The 22605-nt window shown below is 43.1% G+C and overlaps 1 protein-coding gene across 1 annotated transcript; it reads right to left on the reverse strand.

Annotated features, from left to right (window-relative positions):
* Window positions 1-2511: 2511 nt before the first annotated feature.
* Window positions 2512-11147, reverse strand: LOC308276028 (serpin B8-like; the record flags this gene model as incomplete). Its single annotated transcript, XM_080714571.1, has 6 exons — window positions 2512-2916; window positions 4713-4865; window positions 5822-5964; window positions 7739-7856; window positions 9574-9711; window positions 10980-11147. The coding sequence occupies 6 exons, from the start codon at window positions 11145-11147 to the stop codon at window positions 2512-2514; spliced, it is 1125 nt and encodes a 374-aa protein (XP_080570697.1).
* Between the last annotated feature and the right edge of the window lie 11458 nt (window positions 11148-22605).

The following is a 22605-nucleotide window of genomic DNA, read 5'->3' on the forward strand; positions in this document are numbered from 1 at the left end:
TTCAGAAACAAGTGAAAATGAGGGTGGGAATAGCATGGAGACTGTAAAGATAAATAGTCTCAGATCAAAAGAAAAGAAAAGCAGCAGCATCAAAGATAGGATGCATGAGCTCCTGAAAAATCTACTGATCGTGTGTGGAAACTGGCGATGCAATAGAAAGCAGGAGGATGCGTTACTTATGAAACTGGGACATCAAAGGCGAGTAGTCCAGTATGAGGAGCGGATGACTGGGCTAAGGAAGGACTGCTGAAAGTCGGCTCACCCCACATTCCTTCTCCCAAATCCTCTGCTTCTTCAGCCATTTCTGTGGCCTTTCATTCATCTGGGACTCTCCAGACTTCCAGAACTAGCTATGAATCGAACATCTTGAAACTTAAAAATGTGTATCTTGTAGGACTCTCAATTTTATCAGGTTCTAAATGGAACTCCTGGTCCCCATCCCATTTACTACCTCCACCCCTTCCAATGAGAAAAACACCTCCTTTTGTCTCCTGGTGCTCCCCAAACCCTTTGATAATTCTACCTGACCCCTCTATTGAAACACATATCCTGAGCATTCAACATTCTGCCCAACACCAGAACCTACAAACCCACTCTTGGGGGGGAGAGGAAGTGGGGGAGGGCGAGGGCACCAAGCACAGTCTGAATATATGCCACTTTCGATATGATCCACATAAAAATAAAAAAAAATATGTCTATAACACACTCTCTTTCCCACACGTTTTCTCTCACTACTTTTTTAAAACATTTATGAACAACCTTCATCTCTCACCAAGACTATCAAAATACCTCCCCACAAGGTTTCTTGTTTCTATTTTTACTTTTTATTCAACATACAGCAGTCCAAGTTACATTTAGAAAATGCAAATTTAGGTATTTCTCTCCTGAATTTAAGACCCTTTAAAATGTGTCAATAGCATTAATGATTAAATATAAATATTTTTTCATGGCTTATCACAACTTTCAGTGATACAACTGAGCCTTCATTTTCAGCCTCTTCTTTTCCACTGCCCCTCTGGTTCCCAATTTTCCTCCCAAATTGTTCCTCCTTTCTTCTTCCTAAGCATATTACACTGTCAAATATTTACATGTGTTGTTCTTTTTTTCCAGGATGCCTTTTCCCATTAAGATAGCTTTACTCACTGGACATTGTGGTGCACACCTGGAATCCCAGTACTCGGGAGCCTGAGACTGGAGGATCGTGGCTTTGAGGCCATGTGCATGATAATTTAGTGAAACCCAGTTTCAAAATAAAATAGAGATGGGGGTGTAGCTCAGAGGTTGAATGAGCCTGGGTTCAGTTCACATTACCACCCACACATACAAATATATATTATACATGTATTTTATACATTTATTCTATACAAATATATATATGTTATATAAAATATAGCCAGGCATGGTAGCGCATGCTTGTAATCTCAATACTTGGTAGGCTGAGACAGGAGGATTGTGCAGGTTCAAAGACAGCCTACGTAGTGAGGTTCTCAGCAACTTAGTGAAATCCTGTTTCCAAATAAAATATAAAAGGAGGTCTAGGAGTGTAGCCTGGAGGTAGAAAGTCCCTGGATTCCATCCCCAGCACTATATATATATATATATATATATATATATATATATATATATAGTATTGTATATGTATACTATATACATATATAGTCATTCAAAATTTAGAATATCTTCAATGATGATTTCTCAAAGTGGTCCTCTCATTGCTAATCTATGTAAGTCTTCCAGGTTACTCTTTCATAATAATCCTTATGACAGCTTTTAATTATATTGTTGTGCTTTTCATTTGTTCCTTATTATAATCTTTACTCCTGCAATAAAAAAAAACCAGCACAAGTGGACAATCCATAAGCAGCAAATTTCTGGAATGTCACAATAGGAAAAGACTATGTTTGTCCCCCTTTTGTTCTAAATATCCTAATGTAATAACTGTAAAAAAAAAAAGGAAAAAATAAATACAACAATGAAAATAAGAATGATGGGAGGGAGTTCGCTGATAGGCAGCTAGTTTTGGTTGATTTGGTTTGATGATAAACCTCATAATGGAAATGGCAGAATATCGTGCTGTGAGAAAAATGTTTACAAAGCACATATCTGGTCATTTGGTATGTACAACAGAAGAATTCTCAAAATAGAATAAGAAAAAAACCCAAGAAGCTAAAAATTTTGGTCAATATACTTAAAAAGATATTTCACCAAAGAACATAGATGAATGGCCAGTGACCACATGAAAAAAATGCTAAACACAACTCATCACTAGGAAAACGCCAACACAAGCCACGGTGAGACATCACTACAGACCTAACATAACAGCACTGACCGCCAACTGCTGGCGAGGATGCAGGGCAATCCAAACTCCCACATGCTCCTTTACAAATGCTAGATGATACAACCACTTTGGGAAACAATTTAGTCACCACACCGAGCTGGCCATGTGTAGTTTTAATTAAGGCTGAGTAGGCGGGGAGGCACAGAGGGCACACACACAGCCACTGTCCCTCTTCATGGGGAAGAGAACCTGCCACAGAATAAGATGCTATTGGTTTCCCAGTGCGTGATGAAGAAGAGGAAAGGGTGGTCTGCACAAAACGTTGGTTCCATTCTGGCGCTCCGGGTATTTCTGACCACGGCAGTGGCTGCGGCCGCCTCTGTGCCCTCCTCATTGACCTCCACAAAGCACGTGTGGGCCACCTTGGACACGGGCACATTCTTCTTGGCTGACATTCCAGAGAAGTCGGCCTTGCTTTCCTCAAAAGCGTCAGTCATTCCCAAGCTTCGAAGGAAAGACTCCAAGTCATAGCTCTCCTCCAGCTTTAACCTGGGGAGGAAAACCTGAACTTTGCTTTCTTTCAAGTTTTCTGGATCTGTCCAGGCTCTGAACTTCTCATAGGTAAGCGCTTCTTCCACCTGGAACGGCGAAAAGTCAGATCTTAACATCAAGAGGACAGTAGTCTGGTGTTTACCACCCATTAACTGCTGTTCTCACTATGACATGGAATTAGATGGTAAGTTCTCATCCAAGACAATCTACAGATATTTTCTTTTTATAATTCCCCCTTCAATTTCCCCTAAATCCCCATCTTTTCCCTGCCTTATAGATATAAGAGTAAAAGAGATAAAAAGGACCAGAGACAAATGGAAATTCTTAATAAGAACAATCTGCACTTAAGCTCATTTCAGGTATTAAAAACACATTTCTGACAGTTAAGAAAAATATACTGATTGGTGGTATGAATATCCACACAATACACATTATTGCAAGTTGGAAAGAGTGTTTGTCCAAATGAGGTCAAAGCACAGCTCAGAATCCTTATTCTGAATCCATTAGGGAGCTACTTAGGGTCGAATCAGGAGGCAACTCGTTCAGGACTAAAAAGGTAAAAACTGGAATCTGAACATAAAGGAGATGTGGCTTTCTTGGGGGGAACGGAGAATTCAGTAGGAGTGATGTTTCTGACACCCTTGTTTGCACTGTATGTGGCATCAACTCCAGATCCTCCAAGACTCGTCACCGATCATATCTGTCCATAAAGAGGAAAAGAGGAGAGTGCCTTCTACGTGCATCTCCCCATCTCTTTACTGACTTGCACCCAGGTGAGGGTTCCCCTCCAGTGACAGTTGCTTTGACCCTGGCGCTATACCTAGATTTGTGTACATTTCTTCTTAGAGAGCCACGGCAAATCTTATTCTTGACTTATGCCAATACTTTCTGCTTTCATGGAGAAATCAAGCCAATCAAGTAGCCCCACCCTCAAGTTCCTGTTCACTGGAGTGCAGTTGTTGTTTTGCATCAATTGTTAAACACTTAGGAGCCTTAAGTCAGCCACGGTGGAAATATTTACACCATGGGTATGAGCTGACTTTGAAAACGAGGGCCATCCACCTCTCATGGAGCCAGTTTACCAGCACAGAGTTGGCCCAGCACTTCCTACCTTACAAATGTACTTTTTCCTTTCTTAGACTCTGTTCCTTTCCTATCAAGAGAAGATCTCTTTTCCTGTCTAGTATAATCCCCCACTCGTACTTTAGATCCTTGCTACTCAACATGCAGCCCACGGATCATCAACGTCTGCTTTGCCTCAGATCGTGCTAGAAATGCATAATCTCAAGTGCTATTCCACTGAATCAAAATCTGCATTTTAACAAGACCCTCAGGAGGCTCATAGAAACACTAACACTTGAGAAATTGCTCAGGTCCACCCCTACCCTTCTTCCAAAACTTTTAGCCAATAATTGCTGGGCCTTCAGCTAGCTGCTCCCTTCAAAATAAAGGTTGCTGTTACAGTTTCAGAATTCTTTCTTCTTGGGTTCATCACAACTTTGTCCATCCCTAGATATATACTTAAAAGAAATGCATATACGTGTTCACTAAAAGAAAGTCCGATGGTATTCACATCCGGCACACTGTAATTGCGAGCTCCTCAATTACCATCTGATGGATGGACCTAAAGAAATGAGCGCACGCATCGTGTGTGGTGGCGCACGCTTGTAATACCTGCCCTTGTGAGGTGGAGACAGGAGGATCACGCAGGTTCGAAGCCAGCCTTGCTGGCTTAAGAGACCCTGTTTCCAAATTTAAAAATATAAAAAAATAAGTCTGGGAGTGTAGCCCAGAGGTAGAAGGGTTTTGAGGAACCCCAGTACCACCCAAAAAATGAGCTCAGTTGGAATGTAGAGACACGGGCTCCCTGCCCAGAGCTCACCACAGCAAGGTCAGTGTTGTCATCGGGAAGCAGGATGAACATGCTCAGCTCCTTCTCCGCGTAGGGCAGCTCCAAGACCTGCATGTGCACCTCGTCCACATGACCCATTTTAAATTTAGCTTTCTTGAACATCATCTGCACTGTTTTTTTCTCCTAATAAAAATACAAGATTAAAATTAGAAACTTAAAAATGAGCATGGCTTACTAAAAATAAGATATATCTGACTTCCAGAACACCTAGACAAGGATAAGACAATTATCCTTGCATTTATGCTATTAGATGTGAAGTCTCTTTTTGTATATGTTCTTACTGAGAATATGCTATTTTTCTCCCACACAGAATGTTACTGGATGAGAGAATAGTTTGATGAACGTGTTTTGGAAAGAAACTGTTTGCTCTTTTGAGAAAATTCAAAATGTACTCCCACGGACATTATATTTAAACATTTCTTATATAAATTAAGAAGATCATTAACTAATAAGTTACCCGATTCTGTAGTTTATTTTATGACTGATTTTCTTGGGGAAGGGACCTTGACAGGATGTATAAGTTCAGACTTTCAACACTTGCATCGAGTATATTTTTAACTTTCATTTCTTTGTGCAATATGCTATTATCCGGTTGATGGAAGTCAAATACCAAGCTAACAACATTTGACCCCAGTCATTATCATATTTATAAGGAAATGCCAAAAATTGCTTTTAAAGTTAGTCTTAATATCTGCTAGCATTTTTGTTGCTGTTGTTGAGAATTGTATAGCCTTGGATTCTAAGGCAATAAATACACACAGCTACCACCAATACTGCAGCCACTGACATCTAAGTAAATATAATCAGTGATAGCACAAAACCAACATGATCTCAAAGCTTAGAAGTTTTCCTCCAACCCAAACCATCTGATCAGAGATGGACTTGAGTAAGGATGAAAACACACAACTATCAATACTATTTTTAATTCTCTTCTTTTCCCTCCAATTATAAATATGCAGAGTATATTTAATTCATTCAGAAATAGATTAAGAATCAAAACAGTGTAAAAAACATATATTTATAATTTCTCAGATTATTAATTTAAGAAAGGAGCAGTGCATCAAAAAACATTTTCCTACCTTGTTAGTCTTAAAGGGCATTCCCCTTGTATACTTTCTGTCAAACTGCTCATTCCACTTTCCTTTGAAATACATGGCATTCACAAGGACCAGCTTAGTGTGTGGGCCCACTGCCCCAGGGTCCAGCACCTCTGGAATCTTATCTGTAAAGAACAGGAGAGAAGTTTAAAGCCATTGGAGGGAAAATAGCATTCTTTTTCAATTCCCTTGCTTAAAGCCAGCCGGGTTTTTCACACATAGCATCTCATTTGTATTTAAACAACAATCATTCAGTAGGTAAGGTAACTTTGGCTTCTCTCTCAGTTTACAGAGGTTGAGATTCAGGAGTAGAACATTTTCCCTATCTTTGGCCAAATTCATAGAGATGTTAAGTGGCTGAGCTGAAAAAAGAACCCAATAGTTTTTATTCTGATTATGGATTCTTGGCTCTAGCACCTATAATATCTCAATAGCACCATCACTGGCAGATTAAGGTGGATAATTCTTTGTCCTAAGCATCCTGAGATATTTAACTAGGAGTATTTTACTCAACCAAAAGATGTCTTCAACCATTGCCAAATGCCACCTAGGTGGTAAAACCACCCTGGCTGATAATTGCTGTTTTGTGACCATCTTAAGTCTCAGTAGATTAGGAAAGGCCCCCAAAGAATGGGGAACACAGACTTGCAAGTGGGAGGATGTAGAACGGGATAGAGGAATTAGGATAAAATGCAGGGATCCAAGTTGAGTTGTCCAATGAGAGAGAAAGACAAGGTCTAATATTCTGGGTGGTCAGCCTAAGGGATGGATAAGTGTGAGCAGCCATGGAGAAGTGAGCGAAACAGAAGGTCTGATGAGGAAGAACTTCTCAATTGACATAGTGCTGCTGGATCAAATGGAGAATGAGAGCCCACTGGCCAGATGGTAGGGGAAAAATATGAAAGGCTCTTCCCTCCCCAAGCTAACGACTACACTGGCTTTCAGCATGACCAATGTCATTGCTATTACAGGGCAGGCACACAGTGGGTGTGCCAAAGAGACTGAATGGGTGAAACACTGAGTGTCGGGGTGGCACCCGAAAAATTATGTGACTCAACTGCCCCATATTTTACAAGTATCTAAATTTGTTAAGTATTTAGGTATTATCTATAGCTCAAGTTAGGAACTAAAAGAAATATTTCTCATGGAATGGAATGTGGTATAGACAGAGCCTGCAGGTTCTATATTAGTGGCAGCTCCAGAACCCAGGGCAAATGCAGAAGGAAAACAAGTGTCGCCACTATTAAGGAGGAGGGAGAGGGCTGAGATGAAGCCAATGAACTTCTCAGATCACCACCGGGAAGTAACATGACAACAGAAACTGATGTTCTGTCTACACTGTAACCCAACTAAAGCCCTTCTGAATTAGATCCTGGTAAGGATCTCCACAGAAGATAAACAGCGCCCCTAAAAGGTAGCATTTACCGGTGATTTTATAGCACAATAGAGAGGAGAGGGACTGAGATTCTAACATTAGGTTAATTTTTTTTTTTTTTAGGTACTGGGTATGAAACTCAGGGGCATTCTACCTCCAAGCTATACTTCCAGCCCCCATTTTTTTTTTTTTGAAACAAGGTCATACTGAGTTGTAAAGGGCCTCACTAAGTAGCTGAGGCTGTCTGTGAACCATGATCCTCCTGTCTCAGCCTCCCAAATGCTGGGATTACAAGCATGCACCACCACAGGTTAAATTTTTAAATTATTATTTCATGACCTGATAAACCCAAGAGAATTGATAAAACTGCATTACTGTCCATAAAGCCCAGCAAACATACAAAGAGTCCTCTCATATTTGGGTCACACTGTCGCCCTGGCAAGGTGGGGAGTCTCATCCCAGCCCACTTCAGCATTCCCCTCTATCCTAGTAACCCCAAGTCCACTTAAAGTAAAATCTCTTGCCTTCAGTCTTTTCTGCCACCCAGTCGTTCACATGTTTCCTGCATTCTTCAGCGTCTTCAGCAAAGGATAGCTCCTCCAGCTCTGCCTGATAGAACTTCTGACAGGATTCCTTGAAAGTCTACAAACACACCATGTTGGGCTTGACTGGACTCGGCAATGCTTCCCACAGCTGCAAAAGCAACATTTCCCTCCTAACATGTTTCGGTCCTAAATTCTTGCAGAGGCTATGATGCGCTCTAAGAACCATGCATACAGTTGCCTTCAGTGTATTGACCACCTGCCTGATACCGGGTATAGTCAGGATGTCTGAGGAGGTGGCCCACAGTCTGGTGAGAGATAATCTACACAGAGGGACGCTCAAAAAATGCCATGACTCTCCCCATCCAGCACAAAACAGCCCAGGAATGTCTGTCAGATACTCTGCACTGACTTTGACTTCATCACCCCAACTAGGCAGTCGATCACTCTTTTACTTCTTTTTATATTAGCAGCACCAACCACAGTGTCTGAAACATTTGTGTGGAGTAACTGAAAGGCTCCCTGGTGAAAGTAAATTGTCAAGAAACCAGGTCTGTAGGAGGACAAACAAGGAAGCAGCATTTTATATCTGGAACATGATGGTTGGCTGGGAGAATATAGAGCAAAGGAAGTCCTCTGAGAGGAGTGTGATAGGATCACAGCGTGTGTGCAAGGGAGTGTGTGCATGTTTCCATGTGATTGCATGAGTGTGCACACGAGTATGTACAGACAAGTATAACATATAAATATTTGCATGTTTGCATGTGAGTCTGTGTGTTCCTGTGTATCAGGGAACCTGAAATGTAAGCTGGTGTCAAATCAGTAAAGGTTTGTATTCAATGACAGTCACTCAACCCACAAATATCTATTTTCAGATATAATATGCCTGGCAAGCTCCGGTCCTCTGCTCATTCTCTGTTCTCAAATATTTCAGGAGCCAAGCAACTAAGAAAGGTGGTTTGGCTCCCTGTGTCCCCAGTATTCAAAGATCATGCTAATGTTCAGTAATGAGCACTGATTCACCAGGAGGCTCCTGGGATCCAGAAATACCTCCAGTGATAGGTGAGCCCAGGGCAGACAACTTCCGTGGGACAGTCCCCAGCAGCAGCCAAGACAGGGCGGCATCTGAATCTTAATGAGAATCCTCGGAGCTCCCAGACAATAAGAGAACCACACTCTGTGGATTATGCCATTAATCCAAGATAGCATCACCTTGCATATTATAGGGCATAATTTCTGGGCTTCACTTACCACAGTGTGGTAGGCTCTGAGTAGACTAGGTAACTGTGGAATTATATGCTGAAGTGGGAGCAGATTTTAATCTTAGAAAGACTATTAATGGTGTAAATTTATGAGGAAAACAAAAAGTCCAGGCAAGACTTAGAAAGATCAGTCAGGAGCATGTGGCGGGAACTGGAAGATACAGAGAGTCTGGACACAAACTTTGCCAGGGGTGGTTTAGAAGAAGGAACAAATTCAAGAGGCCTTGAAAGGCTATAGCAGCAAGAACCAGCTCAATGAGCAGCGGTGGGACTGGGAACGAGCTTTGTACAACTCATCGCATGATCTGCTCACTCAGAGATAGGGAATCAAAGAGAAAAGAGGTCTAGGGGCAGGAGGATGGAAATACTGAATTGTCTTCAGGAAACAATTTCAAGAGGACATATGTCAGAAGCAAAAATATAGTTCAAAATCATAACAGCAGGGGTATAATTCTAAGCACATTTTCACAACAATACATGTATACTTAATTCCCTACTCTTCTGTTGTTTCTTATTCCCAACTTGTTTTCAACAATATATGACAATTTTACTTACTGAAAGGAAATCACATGTTTTCTCTCCAAAGAGTCTGTTGGCAGATCTGAGCACGTACTGCGTGTCACTCTTGTTAACTTTGGCAAGAAGTGACTGGAATCCTTCGTGAACATCTCCATCTCTATTCAAACAAAGTGCCTGGGAATAGAAAGCCACACCTACTTTTAACAGGGTCATTATATCATCTGAAGAGCTGTTAAAAAAAAAAACCTCTCAACTGAAAGTTACACATTTCTATCTGGAAAGAGTTTGGTTTAATCGTCATGCTCAGATGTTTTCAGCCTTGGCACTGAGACTGTTGGGGTCTGATAACTCTTAGTAATGGATGCTGTCCAGGCCTTGGTAGGGTGTGTTGCAATATTTCTGGCTGCTGCCCACTAGAGGGCAGCAGTATCTTTCTGCTGTGAGAACTAAAACCCTCCAGACCTTACTAAGTGTTCCTAGGGAGGCAAAATGCCCACCGGGGTCAGAACCACTGGTCTAGCAGAATTATTCATGCCAGAAAAGGAGAATACAATAACCTAAGAAGAGGTAGAAGAGGAAAAAAAATAGGTAGCCAAGGTTAATCTAATTCAACACATGGAATAAAATAAATAAATAAATAAATAAATAAAAAATGTTTCATCTGCAATTTTACAGTTCTTCAGGTAAAATTTGTATTTAGTGGGAATCAAGATTTCTCCTGTGTTTTCAATCATCGCCAATTCAAATCCTCGACCCCAGTGGGTTCTCCATTGGGGTCTCTGGGTGCACAGCATATCACCCAACACCCCTGGCCCAAGGAGCAAACGGATGTCCATGAAGCGGTTTTCTGGGATTCTTTTACCAGATGGTTGAAGAAATGTCCCTGAACTATTACCCACTATCCCAATTGTAGACACGGGTACACACAGTACTGAGGAATAGTCAGATCGTGCATTCCCTCTAAATAACTTCAAAAGATCTAAGTCCATATTTGTGCTATAATTTTTCTTCTACTTATGCATAATCATACACCAAAATAACCCATTTAACAAAATGTTCATTTACACAGCTGCACTTCTATTTAAAACATAATGTTAGCAAAAGTTTAAAATATTAGCAAAGTTGGAACTTTTTGCCGTTGGGTGGGACACAATTCAGTTTACCTTATTTAGCCAAGATGTGATTTCACCAGAATATTTGATGACTATCTAGAGAAAATAACTTACGGAGTTGATTTCTCTCCTAACTATTAGAGAAGATTATCCCACCCTACACACTTCACCTTTCTACCCATGTGTCGCCGTGTGGGCCTCACTAAGGTCTCCTCCTCTCACCTGCTGGACACACTGGCTCCCACCAACGAAACACGGGTAAAAATGCCCAGCTCTATAGAAGCAAAAACAATCTGCCACTGTTCCTTTTTCTCCTGCAGGCATACCTACCTGGGACATCTGGGCTGCAGTGTTTCCTTTTGCTCCCAGTAAGACCATGGCCAGGGCAGAGGAGATGCTCAGGGGGCAGAAGAATATGTTTCGTGAGTTGTCCCCTTCACCCAACATTTTCAACAAGCTGATGGCAAAAGTGCCATTTGCTTCACAGAGATCATCCATCTGGGAAGATATGGACCAAATGCATAACACAGAGGCACGTCAATCAAGCCCTCCTGTGGCCACATGGCCACTAGTGGATGCCAAAGATACCCACTCCCAGTCCCTGGACTCTGTGGCTGTATCTCACCTGAAAGGCCTTCGCAAATGTGATACTTCCTGCCGTGAGCAAGGCCCTAGCAGAGTAGGGTGCAGCTGCTCCAAGTCACCTAAGGTTCACACATCCTCACCCTATACTTGATACTCACAAGTTAGCCTCACCCTCCACACAGAATCAAGGAGCCAGGACCCAGTATTCCAACTTCATAACACTGGGCCCACCAGAAGAGGGCACCACAAGAATCCCAAGCAAGGTAGAGAATTAGGCAAGCCAGATATGATAGGGACACAAAAACATTTGAATATGATCCTGCTTTAGCATAAGAGCTTTGGACTCAAGGTGAGGCAGTCATAAACTTGGGTTGATAATTTTGAGTGTGTGAGTGTGAGTGTGTGTGTGTGTGTGTGTGTGTGTGTGTGTGTGTGTGTGTCCATCCAAATAGGCCAAGGGAATGGACTTAACCATTTCATCAATCTCAGTTTTACACTTTAATTGTTCTTTTTTTGGAGAGGGTAGTAGGAACAGGATGCAGGGATGTTGTACCTCCAAGATACACCTCTAGCCTTATTTTTATTTTGAAACAAGGTCTCACTAAGTTGTTGAGGGCCTTACCACATTGCTGAGGTTGGTCTCAAACCTGCAATCGTTCTGTCTCAGCCTCCCAAGTACTGGGATCACAGGTGTGCACCACCGCACCTGGTCTCTTAACTCAAATGCCCACTCCTGGTTTCTTCCATCTTTCCTTGTCCGCATCTCACTTCCTCACTCCCATTCCTTTTTAACATCCAGATGCTGGTCAGCAGCACAGAACTTCCTCCCCTTTATGTCCATTCCTTAGTGACCGCACACGCACATGCACCCCTCTGGGGCCCCCCGCCAACATCAGGCAAGTGCAGGAGCCAGCCATCAGACCTTTCCAGTTGTTTTCCTAGGGCTCCCGTTTCATTTGTACACGAAAGCTTTTGAAAAGGTTGGAAACTGAAACAAAATGAGTCTTGCCACGTAAAAAGGAATTAACTTCAACAGAATGAAAAGCAATACCATGAGGTGGAAAAGCCACAACTGGACTGTCACAAAAACACGGTAATGAAGAGTCTTGATTTCCAGCCAATAAAATAAAACTGGCATTCAGCTGCTTTTCTACTCAAAGCTCAACAAATGAGGATGAGGACAATTCAATACTGTCCATAGGGTTCACAGAAGTGACAGCCTTAGTAGCGAGCCTTCTCTGCTAAGTACCTGACATCATTCTCCCCGGGACCCTTGAGCCCCTGTAAACTCTGCAAGCCCCTCCCCAACACACACCCTTACAAGCACTGGGAGAAGATGATGGAAAATAAATATAATGATTCCTGACCAGGGGCTCATATCCTAGGGGAGACACATTCCAAAAGGCATGGTTTCAAGCCATCATGCTCTATAAAATCCCATCACCCCACTCTCTGCCCCATACACAAATGAAACAAATTCTCTATAGGAGCCTGGGAAGACTTTCCAGAGAATCTGGCTTTGAAAGGTTGGACAGGCATTCTGGAGGTGTGCCAAGGAGAGATTTTTGGCTAAGTGCTGTACATGTGTGAAGAACATGGCAGGAGGAACACACTTGTATGGAGCCCACGGAGGTAGGTCTGAATGGTTTTCTGTAAAATGAGGGTTGGGGGAGAAAAGAGGGCCTTTTATGCCATCCAGGTTCAGGAGTCTGAATTTGAGCTAGGGTCAGAAAAGCCATACATGTTTGTTAAGCAAAAGTCTTACAGGAGTATGTTGTGGTTTGAGAATGGCGATGTGGCTCACTATATGATGTGGAATGGGGTGGGAACCTGCCAGTAGACCACTACCATGGACCAGTGACTGATGCAATAGAAACGGCTGCTGTAGAAGTGGGAGGTGGACTTGCCCGGAGCGTGGCTGCTGCCAAAGGCAGGAAGGAGCAGGAGGAGACAGGGATGATGATGATCCCAGGCTCCAGCTACATTCATGTTTAGGGTGGGTCATGAGCCCTAGGACGTTTACATGAGGAACCAGCTTGGAATGGGGAAGGTGACATTCCATTTGGGATGTGCCGAGCAAACCATCCAACTGCACCTGTCAGAGACAGCCAAGGCCTGTTTGGAAATAGTGGTAGGAGGTAAGATGAGCTGGAAACCATCAGCATCCTGATTCCAAGTGATTCTAACTCTTTGTGGATGGATGGATGGATGGATGGATGGATGGATGGATGGATGGATGAATTCTACTTGGTATGTGTGCTTAGTGGAAGCACAAAAAGAGAAACCCACCTAATTCTGAGGAATTTCCAAGATTAAAGATAGTAAGAGGAAGATAAAAGAGATTGTATCCCAGCAATCAGGGAGGTACTGGCAGACCTGGGAGGGTGTGTCTGCTGGTCCAGGGGACAGTCTCAAATACACACAGGCAGAAGGAAGTGCAGGGTGAGAAGCAGGCCTGGGCAAGGAGCCTGGGCCTGGGCAGCCCTCAGGGCAGGAGAAAGGTGGGACCTAAAGGGTTGTTGTACCTGGGAAGTAACGAACTAATTAAAATAATTATAGGAATGACTGCAGCTGGGGTGGGGGTGTGGGTGTGAGAAAGTATCCCCCCACCCAGGTTGAAGGTAAACCAAAACAAAAGAAGAGATGAAAGATGTAAAGCCAGCTATGGTGGCACATAGCGTACCTGTAATGCCAGCACTTGGGAGACTGACACAGGAGGATCGCAGGTTCGAGACCAGACTGAGCAATTCAGGGACTGATGGAACCCTGTTTCACAATAAAAAGAGCTGGGTGTACTGAGGTATGAAACTACTTTTGGCTAAAGAACAAGGGTCCAGGAGAACAAATCCTCCTTCTCAGATCCCCTCCCAAGATAAGAAGTTAGGACTTTTCATGGCAGCTACCCCCCAGCATGTAATGCCCTTAAATATTAGAGCCTAGAAGGACATATAGAATGACCACTGTTCTGCTTCTGTGATTTGCTTACGCCAGGAAAAATTTTCCACTCACTCCCCCTTCCCAAGAATTGCCAGTTATTGTATAAAAAGCTTGTAATTTCTGAGATAGGGACTGAGACCTGGAGCTTCGATCTCTGAGTCTCACCAGGTGAATAAAACCATAGCATCCTAATCTGCCTCTGTGCCCTGTTCACTGGAGATCCTGCAACAGGAGCTCAGATGTAGAATTCCCCGGGGTTCAAAAGGAGTAAGGAAGTGAGGGACAGAGGGAGGGAGGGAGAAAGCGATGTAGAAAGGCTGAGGCTGGAAGGGAGGGCCATGGATAGGAGGGAAAAGAAAAGGTACAGTCAATACCGCAGAGGGGACAGGAGCTGAGCTGGGGCGGCCTCCACCGGGAACCTCCCTGGAACTGCCCTAGGCTCCAATTTTTTTTTTTAGATTTTTCTATTGGTGCATAGCACATCTTAATGGAGTACAAGAGGTAGAGGCAGCATTGCACACATCACCCAATTAGCCCTTTCTCAATTCCCACCCTGTTTTCTCCTCCCTCCCTCCTTCTCACGTTTGGGTCAGTGATTGATATGTTTGTGAATGTACATCATGTACATTAGAGAATTTCCCTCTTCCCCTTCCTATCCCCTCAGGTCGCCTTATTTGCTCATCTACGGTATCTCCTTCTTCGTCTAGAGTTCCTCCTATGACCCATTTTCTCCCTGGCTTCCGCATATTAGGGAGACCCAAGGCTCCTCTGAATTCCAAGCCAAACAGCAGCCTCGCCCCAGTCTTCCTTTTCCGCCAGCAGCTCCTCCCTCTCCGCCTCTGCAAAGATCCCGCCCATCCGCCTCGTGCATCCCAATCCCGTGACTCCGTCTACCCGCCCCTCCCTCTGCTGGCAAGTTGCAGAGCAGCCGTGGCAGCACCAAGGGTGAGGGACCAGCAGCCCCGATCCGGAAGAGAGGTTCCGACCCTGGGCTGCTCTGCACCCTGCGCCGTGGCATCCGCGCCCCCAGCCCTGCACCTTTGCTGAAGCCGAGCAGGAGCTGTGGGTCCCTGAGCCCAGAGCCCTCCCTCCCGTTTACCTCCGGTCTCTTTGCTGCCAGCTCCAGCTCCTCTTCCTCCGCCTCCTTCCCGCCCCCAGCTCACTCCCACGCTGCCCCAGGCTTTAGGGCAGAGTTACCTGCCCCCGAGCCGGAGGACCTCCGCAGCTCCGTACCTGGAAGATTTCGGATGCGGCTGAGGCTGTTGCTTGTGCTGCCCTGGTTTGTGGGCGCTTCACGTCCTCCCTGATAAAGGGCAAAGGCTTCTGGGCGGATGACTCAGTCTGAGCGCCCTGCCCCAGTGATCTCTGACTCCCAATACCCAGGCTGGTCGCTGGGAGGAGCCTGGTCCTCGCAGGGAAGCTGGTGCCTGCTCCTGGCAGCCTGGTAGTGGAAGGCTTCCCCAACAGAGCATCACCGGTGCGTTTTTCTGAAGCATAGTGTTGGTGTTGGGTGCGTGTAACACAAAAGCAGTTTCAAAGCTGGGACTTAACCTTAAAAACTAAGTTAACTTTAGTTGAATTTGCTAAAGTCAGCAGATTCCAAGCCGTTTAGGCCAAGAAATTCCTCAACATAGTATCTGACAAGCATTCCCGTGAAATTCTTCATGAGTTTAACTGTGATGATGTGCTAAATACCAATGTAGTAACAACTCTATAAAACACATAAGCAGAAATTTAAAGGGATGCGTTTATTAGAAATACATATATCTGCACCGCAACAATTATTTAAAAATTTAAAAAGAGGAATGTGATTAAATACACGTGTGGTGGTTGTATTAGTTTACTGTTTTGAAATACAGTTATTTGCAGACTCTTAAGTTTGACCTATTTTGAAACTTGGGGTGATAGCCATCATGGGTAAAAGGTTTCTCGAGAAATGAATTGATTTAAGTAGGATAAAGGCAACTTTGGTTGTCTTTAGAAAATCCGGACACTTGATTTTTCAACTTATATACTAATAAAAGATTTCTTGCTGAACTCGAGGTAAAATTCTGTCCTCTTGAAAATAGTTGTTGTGTTTTTCAAACAATCATTTTAAATGTTGTACTTTAAAAAAAATAACAGTTCGAAGCCCACCAAATCTCTTCTTTTTGGAAGATATTTATGAAGGCTGTATAGAATATATAGAAGATATTTCTATATATTATAGAAATATACTTTTTTAGACTTTTTATTATGTCATGTGAGTTTTAACATCTTTTGGAGGAAAAAATGGAATCATATATAATGGAAAATATTAAACAGTTGTTCTGAAAATGGTCTCTTCAGACTCAAAAGCAGTAAATTTCTTATTTATGGATAAGATGCATCTTTATCTGAAAAGGAGTCAATTGCATTTTTTTTCCCAAGAGCATTTGCTGATTATTTTACTGACAGACACATAACCTCACAGCAAAGGTCAGCCCTTTGGTGACAGTAGCCTTCTCAAAAAGAAAAAAAAAAAAAAATCAAGTATGCAGTTAATTTTAATTTCCTCTTTAAAGGACTCATATAACATAATAAGCAAAAGATATCAATGCTCCTATGCCACGTATTGCAAAGTATAACAGTTTTGTTATTTCAAGGGCTAGATTGCTTTTAAAAGTGCTGAGATACCATTTGGCAGCATCCCTTGCAGGACTTTGCTGAGAGCAAGGGTGTAAGGCTGCTACGCTCAATACTGCTCATTATAAAACAGGTTTCTCTGGGCCTGTGAAGATTCAAAGAGCCGAGGTACAGTTCAAAAGCAAACATTCAGAAATTCAAAGGCCATGTGGCTTTGTTTCTAGGAAGGAACTGGAAAAAGAAGCAAAGAAAACCAGGTATGGTAGCACGTACCTGTAACCCCACTACTTGGGAGGCTGAGACTAGAGAATTACAGGGTTTCAAGCCAGTCTTAGCAACTTTGGCCCTGTTTCAAATTTTTTTTTTTTAAAGTAGGGGTGTAAATCAGAAGTAGAAGGCCTCTAGGTTCAATATTTAGTACCATCAGAAAACAAAAAAGGAGTAACTAAGAATCACAGACACAAGCACACTGAGATTTACAGCAAAAAGAAAACAGTTTGAAGAAAAAATCCTTCTCATTTCCACTTGAGTTTATATCGTATCGCACCTCTACTTCTCAAACGGCATCTAGAATATTCTAGAGGAGCCTCAGCCCTGACCTACCTTTGGCAGAATATGAATGGGATAAAGGCACATAAAATTAAATCTCAGGGTTTCGAAGAAGGCAGGGCTGAGAGGAAGACCTTAATCTGAAACACACTGCCCTCTAGGCTTCCTCTCCAGTCCTGTGGTGGTGAAGCCAGCTGTGCCCTTTCCTGGACCTACCGCATCTCTACACCTATGCTTTGGTGATGAGGGCTGATGTCCTCCTTCCCAGGACAAGGCTCCGCCGGTTACCTTCACTCTTGTATCTTCATCTCCATATTTCTCTGGAATCTTTTAATCACAAATATGCTCAGTGTCTCCCATATTAAAAAAAAATCTCTTTCTTTGCTTTTGATATCTTGGAATACCATTCTGCTATTTTTCATCATTCTGTTCAATCAGAGATATAGGTTTAGACATAAAGACACATGTGCATTGACTATGGTCTTTTTCACACAGTTGATTTACTCTTCACTGCAGTTTGGCTTCTACAATCTTCTCAGAGACTGCCCCTGATAAAGGGACCAAGCACCTTCTAACTGCCATAGCCTACAGAAACATCCCAGATCTTACTCCATCTTATTTACTAGAGGTCTCTATCCGTTTGTCTTTGGTCTCCCAGAATCTCCAGAGCATTTTCCCTTTCTCGTTTCCTGGTTCCATCTCAAGATTTCTTCCTTGATTGGCAGTTACAGGCTGGTTTGAGTAATTTTGGTAGGCTGGGTGTTGAGGACCGTGTGAAGTAAAGTCAGCCTGGTCCATAGCTGCATAAGGAGTCTTTTCTGCTTGGTAGCAAAGGGATGCTCACATCTGATGAGAACAGGGACTACACAGCTGGGCCTTCAGGGCTGTGGGAAATTCAGAGATGTCAGAGTGGCAGATGAGGATTCAGGCCTTACAACACGATAATCAAATATTGAGTGATGACTCTTGTTTTGTTTGTTTTTTTGTACTGGGGGTTGGGGACTGAATCTAGGGCATTCTACCTCTAAGCTACACATTATTTCTTTTTGTTTTTATCTTAAAATAGGATATTGAAAAGATAATGAAAGTCTTGCTAACTTACTGAGGCTAGTCTTGAACCTGTGATCCTCCTATCTCATCCTCCCAAGGACTGAGATTACAGGCTGATACCATTGCGCTCTTGTGAACAATGACAGACAGCTATTAGACAAGGGCCTTGTAGAGCAGCATGCATATTTTCTGTGTATGATTTTCACAGCTAAGGTCTTATTGTATTATAAATCTGTAGATAAGAATACTCTCCTTATTTTCCTAATTCATTACTGATCTACTGTGAAGGTCCAAGAAAGGGGAGAAAACCATGCTGGAACCATTACAGACTTTTCCACTTACACAACCTCCCTCCTCCTTTCTACCCTGAACTCAACTGTACCATTATCTTTAAGACAGTACAAGGGACTCATCTTTTCCCAGGCACCAGGTGCTGGTTTACCACCACTGGTTGTAGAACCCAGGGGCTGTCGGCAGCGGAAGAACCACATAAGCTGATTATTTGCACCCTGAATCTTCTTTCCAATTACAAATTGTTGCGTCCCTCGACCAGCGATTAAGACACGACACGAAGCTCTTCTTGCAAGCCGTTTATTCAGGATACTCGTAATGGCGGAATGGCGAAGATCTGCCTCGCGCAGGGCATTATAAACATTAACTCCCCCAATCACTTCTTGCCACATCTCACTCACTCACTGGCTCACGCTCGTCAGGTCACCACCACGTCATGTGTTACGCAACCCTAGCCTCCAAATATGGAGTTGCTTCCTGCACAGCCATGTGCCTAATCAAGCTCAGAGGCAGGAAGCCGGCGCCATCTTTCAATGGCGGCTCACCACAACAAATGCTGGGCAGAGGAGAAGAAATGAAGAGAGTTCAGAAACAATGACCTCTAATACTCTCTTTCCTCTTCTCTGTCTATATGAACTTCCAGCACCTCCTTATACATTTCTGCCCCAGTCTCCCTGCATTCAGGTTGCTGACTTCTGTGCAAAGGGTAAAGTGGACCAGAGATAGGAGTTCTATGTTTCAGGGTCCTCCAGACTACAAAAGGTCAGTGGGGTCTCCTAGAACACAGCACAGTCTTACTACTTCAGTCTAGCCAGTCAACATTTCCCCTTGTGGCTGAACACAAAAGTTGTATTTCAAGTGTCACAAATAGCTATAGAAGCTTAGCTTAATTGATTGGAAATCAAATAAAAAGGCGTCACATGTTAACTTAGGAAGCTGTCTAAAACTATGTCACGGGGAATAGAACATATGTAGTTATCTCTGCCTCCTGATATTGAGTTTAAAAGTTCTGAGAAAGCGAGGAATTGTACATTTGAATAAGTATGTAAACCTCTGGTCAGTATGAATGAATACAAACTATGATAAAATTAAAATTATGAGAGGGAAATTGGAGTCATTTCTCAGTGGTCTGGGGAAAACGCTCTACCAGCTTCTGAAGAACTAGCAGAAAGCTTGGAAACAGAGGCCTCGCTACATACATCTGGGATCTGCTCCCCCAGACCAGGGGGTGGCGCTGTGCACAGAGTGAAGACAGCAAGTAGCTGTGACTGCTGAAATAGCAATGTTTGGGACTCAGGGAGGTGGGACCAATACTTATATCCAAGCAGTGAGATTTGCTACCTGGTTACTTCACTCACTGTTGCAAAGGCCTTGAGATCTTGGCGGGATGGCAATTTGAGGTCCTAGAAAACAGTGCTATGAAAGCCAAGCAAGGTGGTACATGCTTGTAATCTCAGTAGTTGGGAGGCTGCAACAGGAGGATTGTAGGTTCAAGGACAACCTCAGAGACTCTCAGCAAGCCAGCAAGACCCAGTTTCAAAACAAAAATCAGAAAAGGGCTGAGGGTATAATTCAGAAGTAGAATGCACCTGGGTTCAATCCCTAGTACTGGGGGGAGGTGGGGAAAGACGTAGAGAGGGAGAAAGGGAGAAAGAGATTGATATTATCCGATCCCTCTTTTGTGTTAAAACTTGCTGTATGTTTTAAATGTTCATGTAAGCTTTTCACCTGAGAAGCAAAGATTTCAATTGCAAATACCACTGGATTTATTTGTCAACCAGAAAAAGAAAACTGGGCTCACTTTGCTAGAGGTTTTCAGGGGGGGAAATGAGTATGGTCATATGAGCTGCGTAGTTGGCACTACCCCTCCCAATATTTTAATGAAGGAAGGAATAGCTTTTTCTCAGAAAAAGCAATGTGTCTTTAGGAGGAAATATTAACAGATTCAGCCTCTTCTAGACAGATTTTTAAAATATGGATTATCTTTGCCTGTTCTCCTACATCCTCCGGTCTACAGTGTCAGGTAATTATGGCTAGTTTACAGCATTGGACTTAAGAGATGCATCCCACTGGAAAGGGGTTTCCTGTTACTCTTTGCTTTTGAATGACAGGACTACAATAACCTCCCTGTATTGTTGGCCTGTTTTGGCAAAGGGATTTAAAAACTCCCCTACTCTGGTTAATCAAAGCCTAGTGAAGGACTTGGGAGAGCTGTAGTTGGATTGTGGGGTTCTTCTGCAAAGTGTAGGTGACTTGCTTATAGCTGGCTCAGATTATGGATACTTCCTTTGAATGACCTGGCCTCGTGTGGGTATAAGAATTCCCCAGAGAAGGCCCAAATTTATAAGCAACAGTTCCATATCTGGGATTTCAGATTATCCAAGAGACCTCAAGTATAATGTCAGATCAGAAACAGGATGTTTTGAGCCTTAGGGAACCCAGAGGCTGGAAATAGTTGTGTGGATTCTGGGAATGTCAGGATACCGCTGTATTTTGATTCCACATTTTGGACTAATAGCAAAATCCCTGTATAAGGCCTTTGCAGGAAATGAGACAGGCCTTTGACTTAGACCCCAAAGTGGAAAATGCATTCTAGAAGTTAAAACAAAGCCTCTTGATAGTCCCTGACCCAAATCTGCCTGATTTTAAAAAAGTAAATTCAAACTGTGTGTACTTGAGAAGTAAGGTATAGCCCTGGGAGTATTTTACAGGAACCTGGAGACATACTGCAGCCAGTGGACTTCCTGCCAAAGTAGTGGACCACACAGAAAAAATGATGGCTTCCCTGCTTTGCTTTCAAACAGTAGCTGCCCCTTGTGACTTGCTATTGAAGGCTGAGTTTCCTTCAGGGTAGCCCGGTATCGTTTATCCCCCACCAAGTACTGGTCCTATTTGAAGAGGATGGTGGTTACTGGATAACTATTGGGAGAATATGGAGGTAGCAGGCCATCCTACTAGATGAAGGCTTTGTCCACTCTAAACCCAGCCACTCTGTTGCCAGCAAATGAAAGTGAGTCAGTAGAGCACAACTGTCTGGAGATACTGAACACCATTTACTCTAGCAGGTTGGATTTATCTGATAAGCTTATAGTAGAGCCAGATTGGGACCCATTCACAAATGGGAGCAGCTTCATGGGTGATAGTTAGTGGATAACTGGATGCCATAGTCACTGGACAACAGATGTTGACAACTGACGTATTACAACCTGAAATTTCAGCCCAAAAAGCTCAGCTAATGGCTCTGACCATAGGTCTCAGGCTGTCTAAATGAAAGAAGGTAAAAATACATGACTCAAAATATATGTTTTTGATAGACATGCACACAGAGTTTGGTAGGAAGAGAAGTGTTCTTCATTGCTGAAAACATGAACATCAAACATGCCCTTGAGATCCTGGCTTTAATACTCATTGTGACTCAGCCGAAACAGAGGGCAATAGTGCACTCTCCTGGCCTCCAGAGGACTGACACTTACATAGCCAGGGGAAATTAAGCCACTGTAGAGCCTCAAAAGAAGCCACAAAGGAAAAATCACGTATGGAAACCCAGATACCTCAGCTTAGATTGGACTAATACAAATTTCTTTTATTTTGAGAAATATGCCAGATAGAATCAAGATTGCGGCTTTAGCTCCTGAGGTAGCCCTATCTTGTAGAGAAAGAATTACCATGGGCCCATTCTCCTGCCTGAAAGTGTAAAATTTATGTAGGTGAAATCCCTACATAAGAGTGTTCACTATAAGAGGGACACCCTGATGGATTTTATTAACCCCCACTTGTGAGGACTACATCTCCACAAAACAATCCAATAGGTAACTCAGAATTGCATTCTGGGTGGTCACAACAATCGAAAACTGAAAGGCAGCCTGCTGTGAAAGGAGCAGAGTATGTGGGAATACAGCCACTTGATTGCTTAGCAAGTTGATTTCACCCATATGCCCCA

Source organism: Muscardinus avellanarius (assembly GCF_963383645.1).
Source record: "Muscardinus avellanarius genome assembly, chromosome: 17".
Classification (NCBI taxonomy): domain Eukaryota; kingdom Metazoa; phylum Chordata; class Mammalia; order Rodentia; family Gliridae; genus Muscardinus; species Muscardinus avellanarius.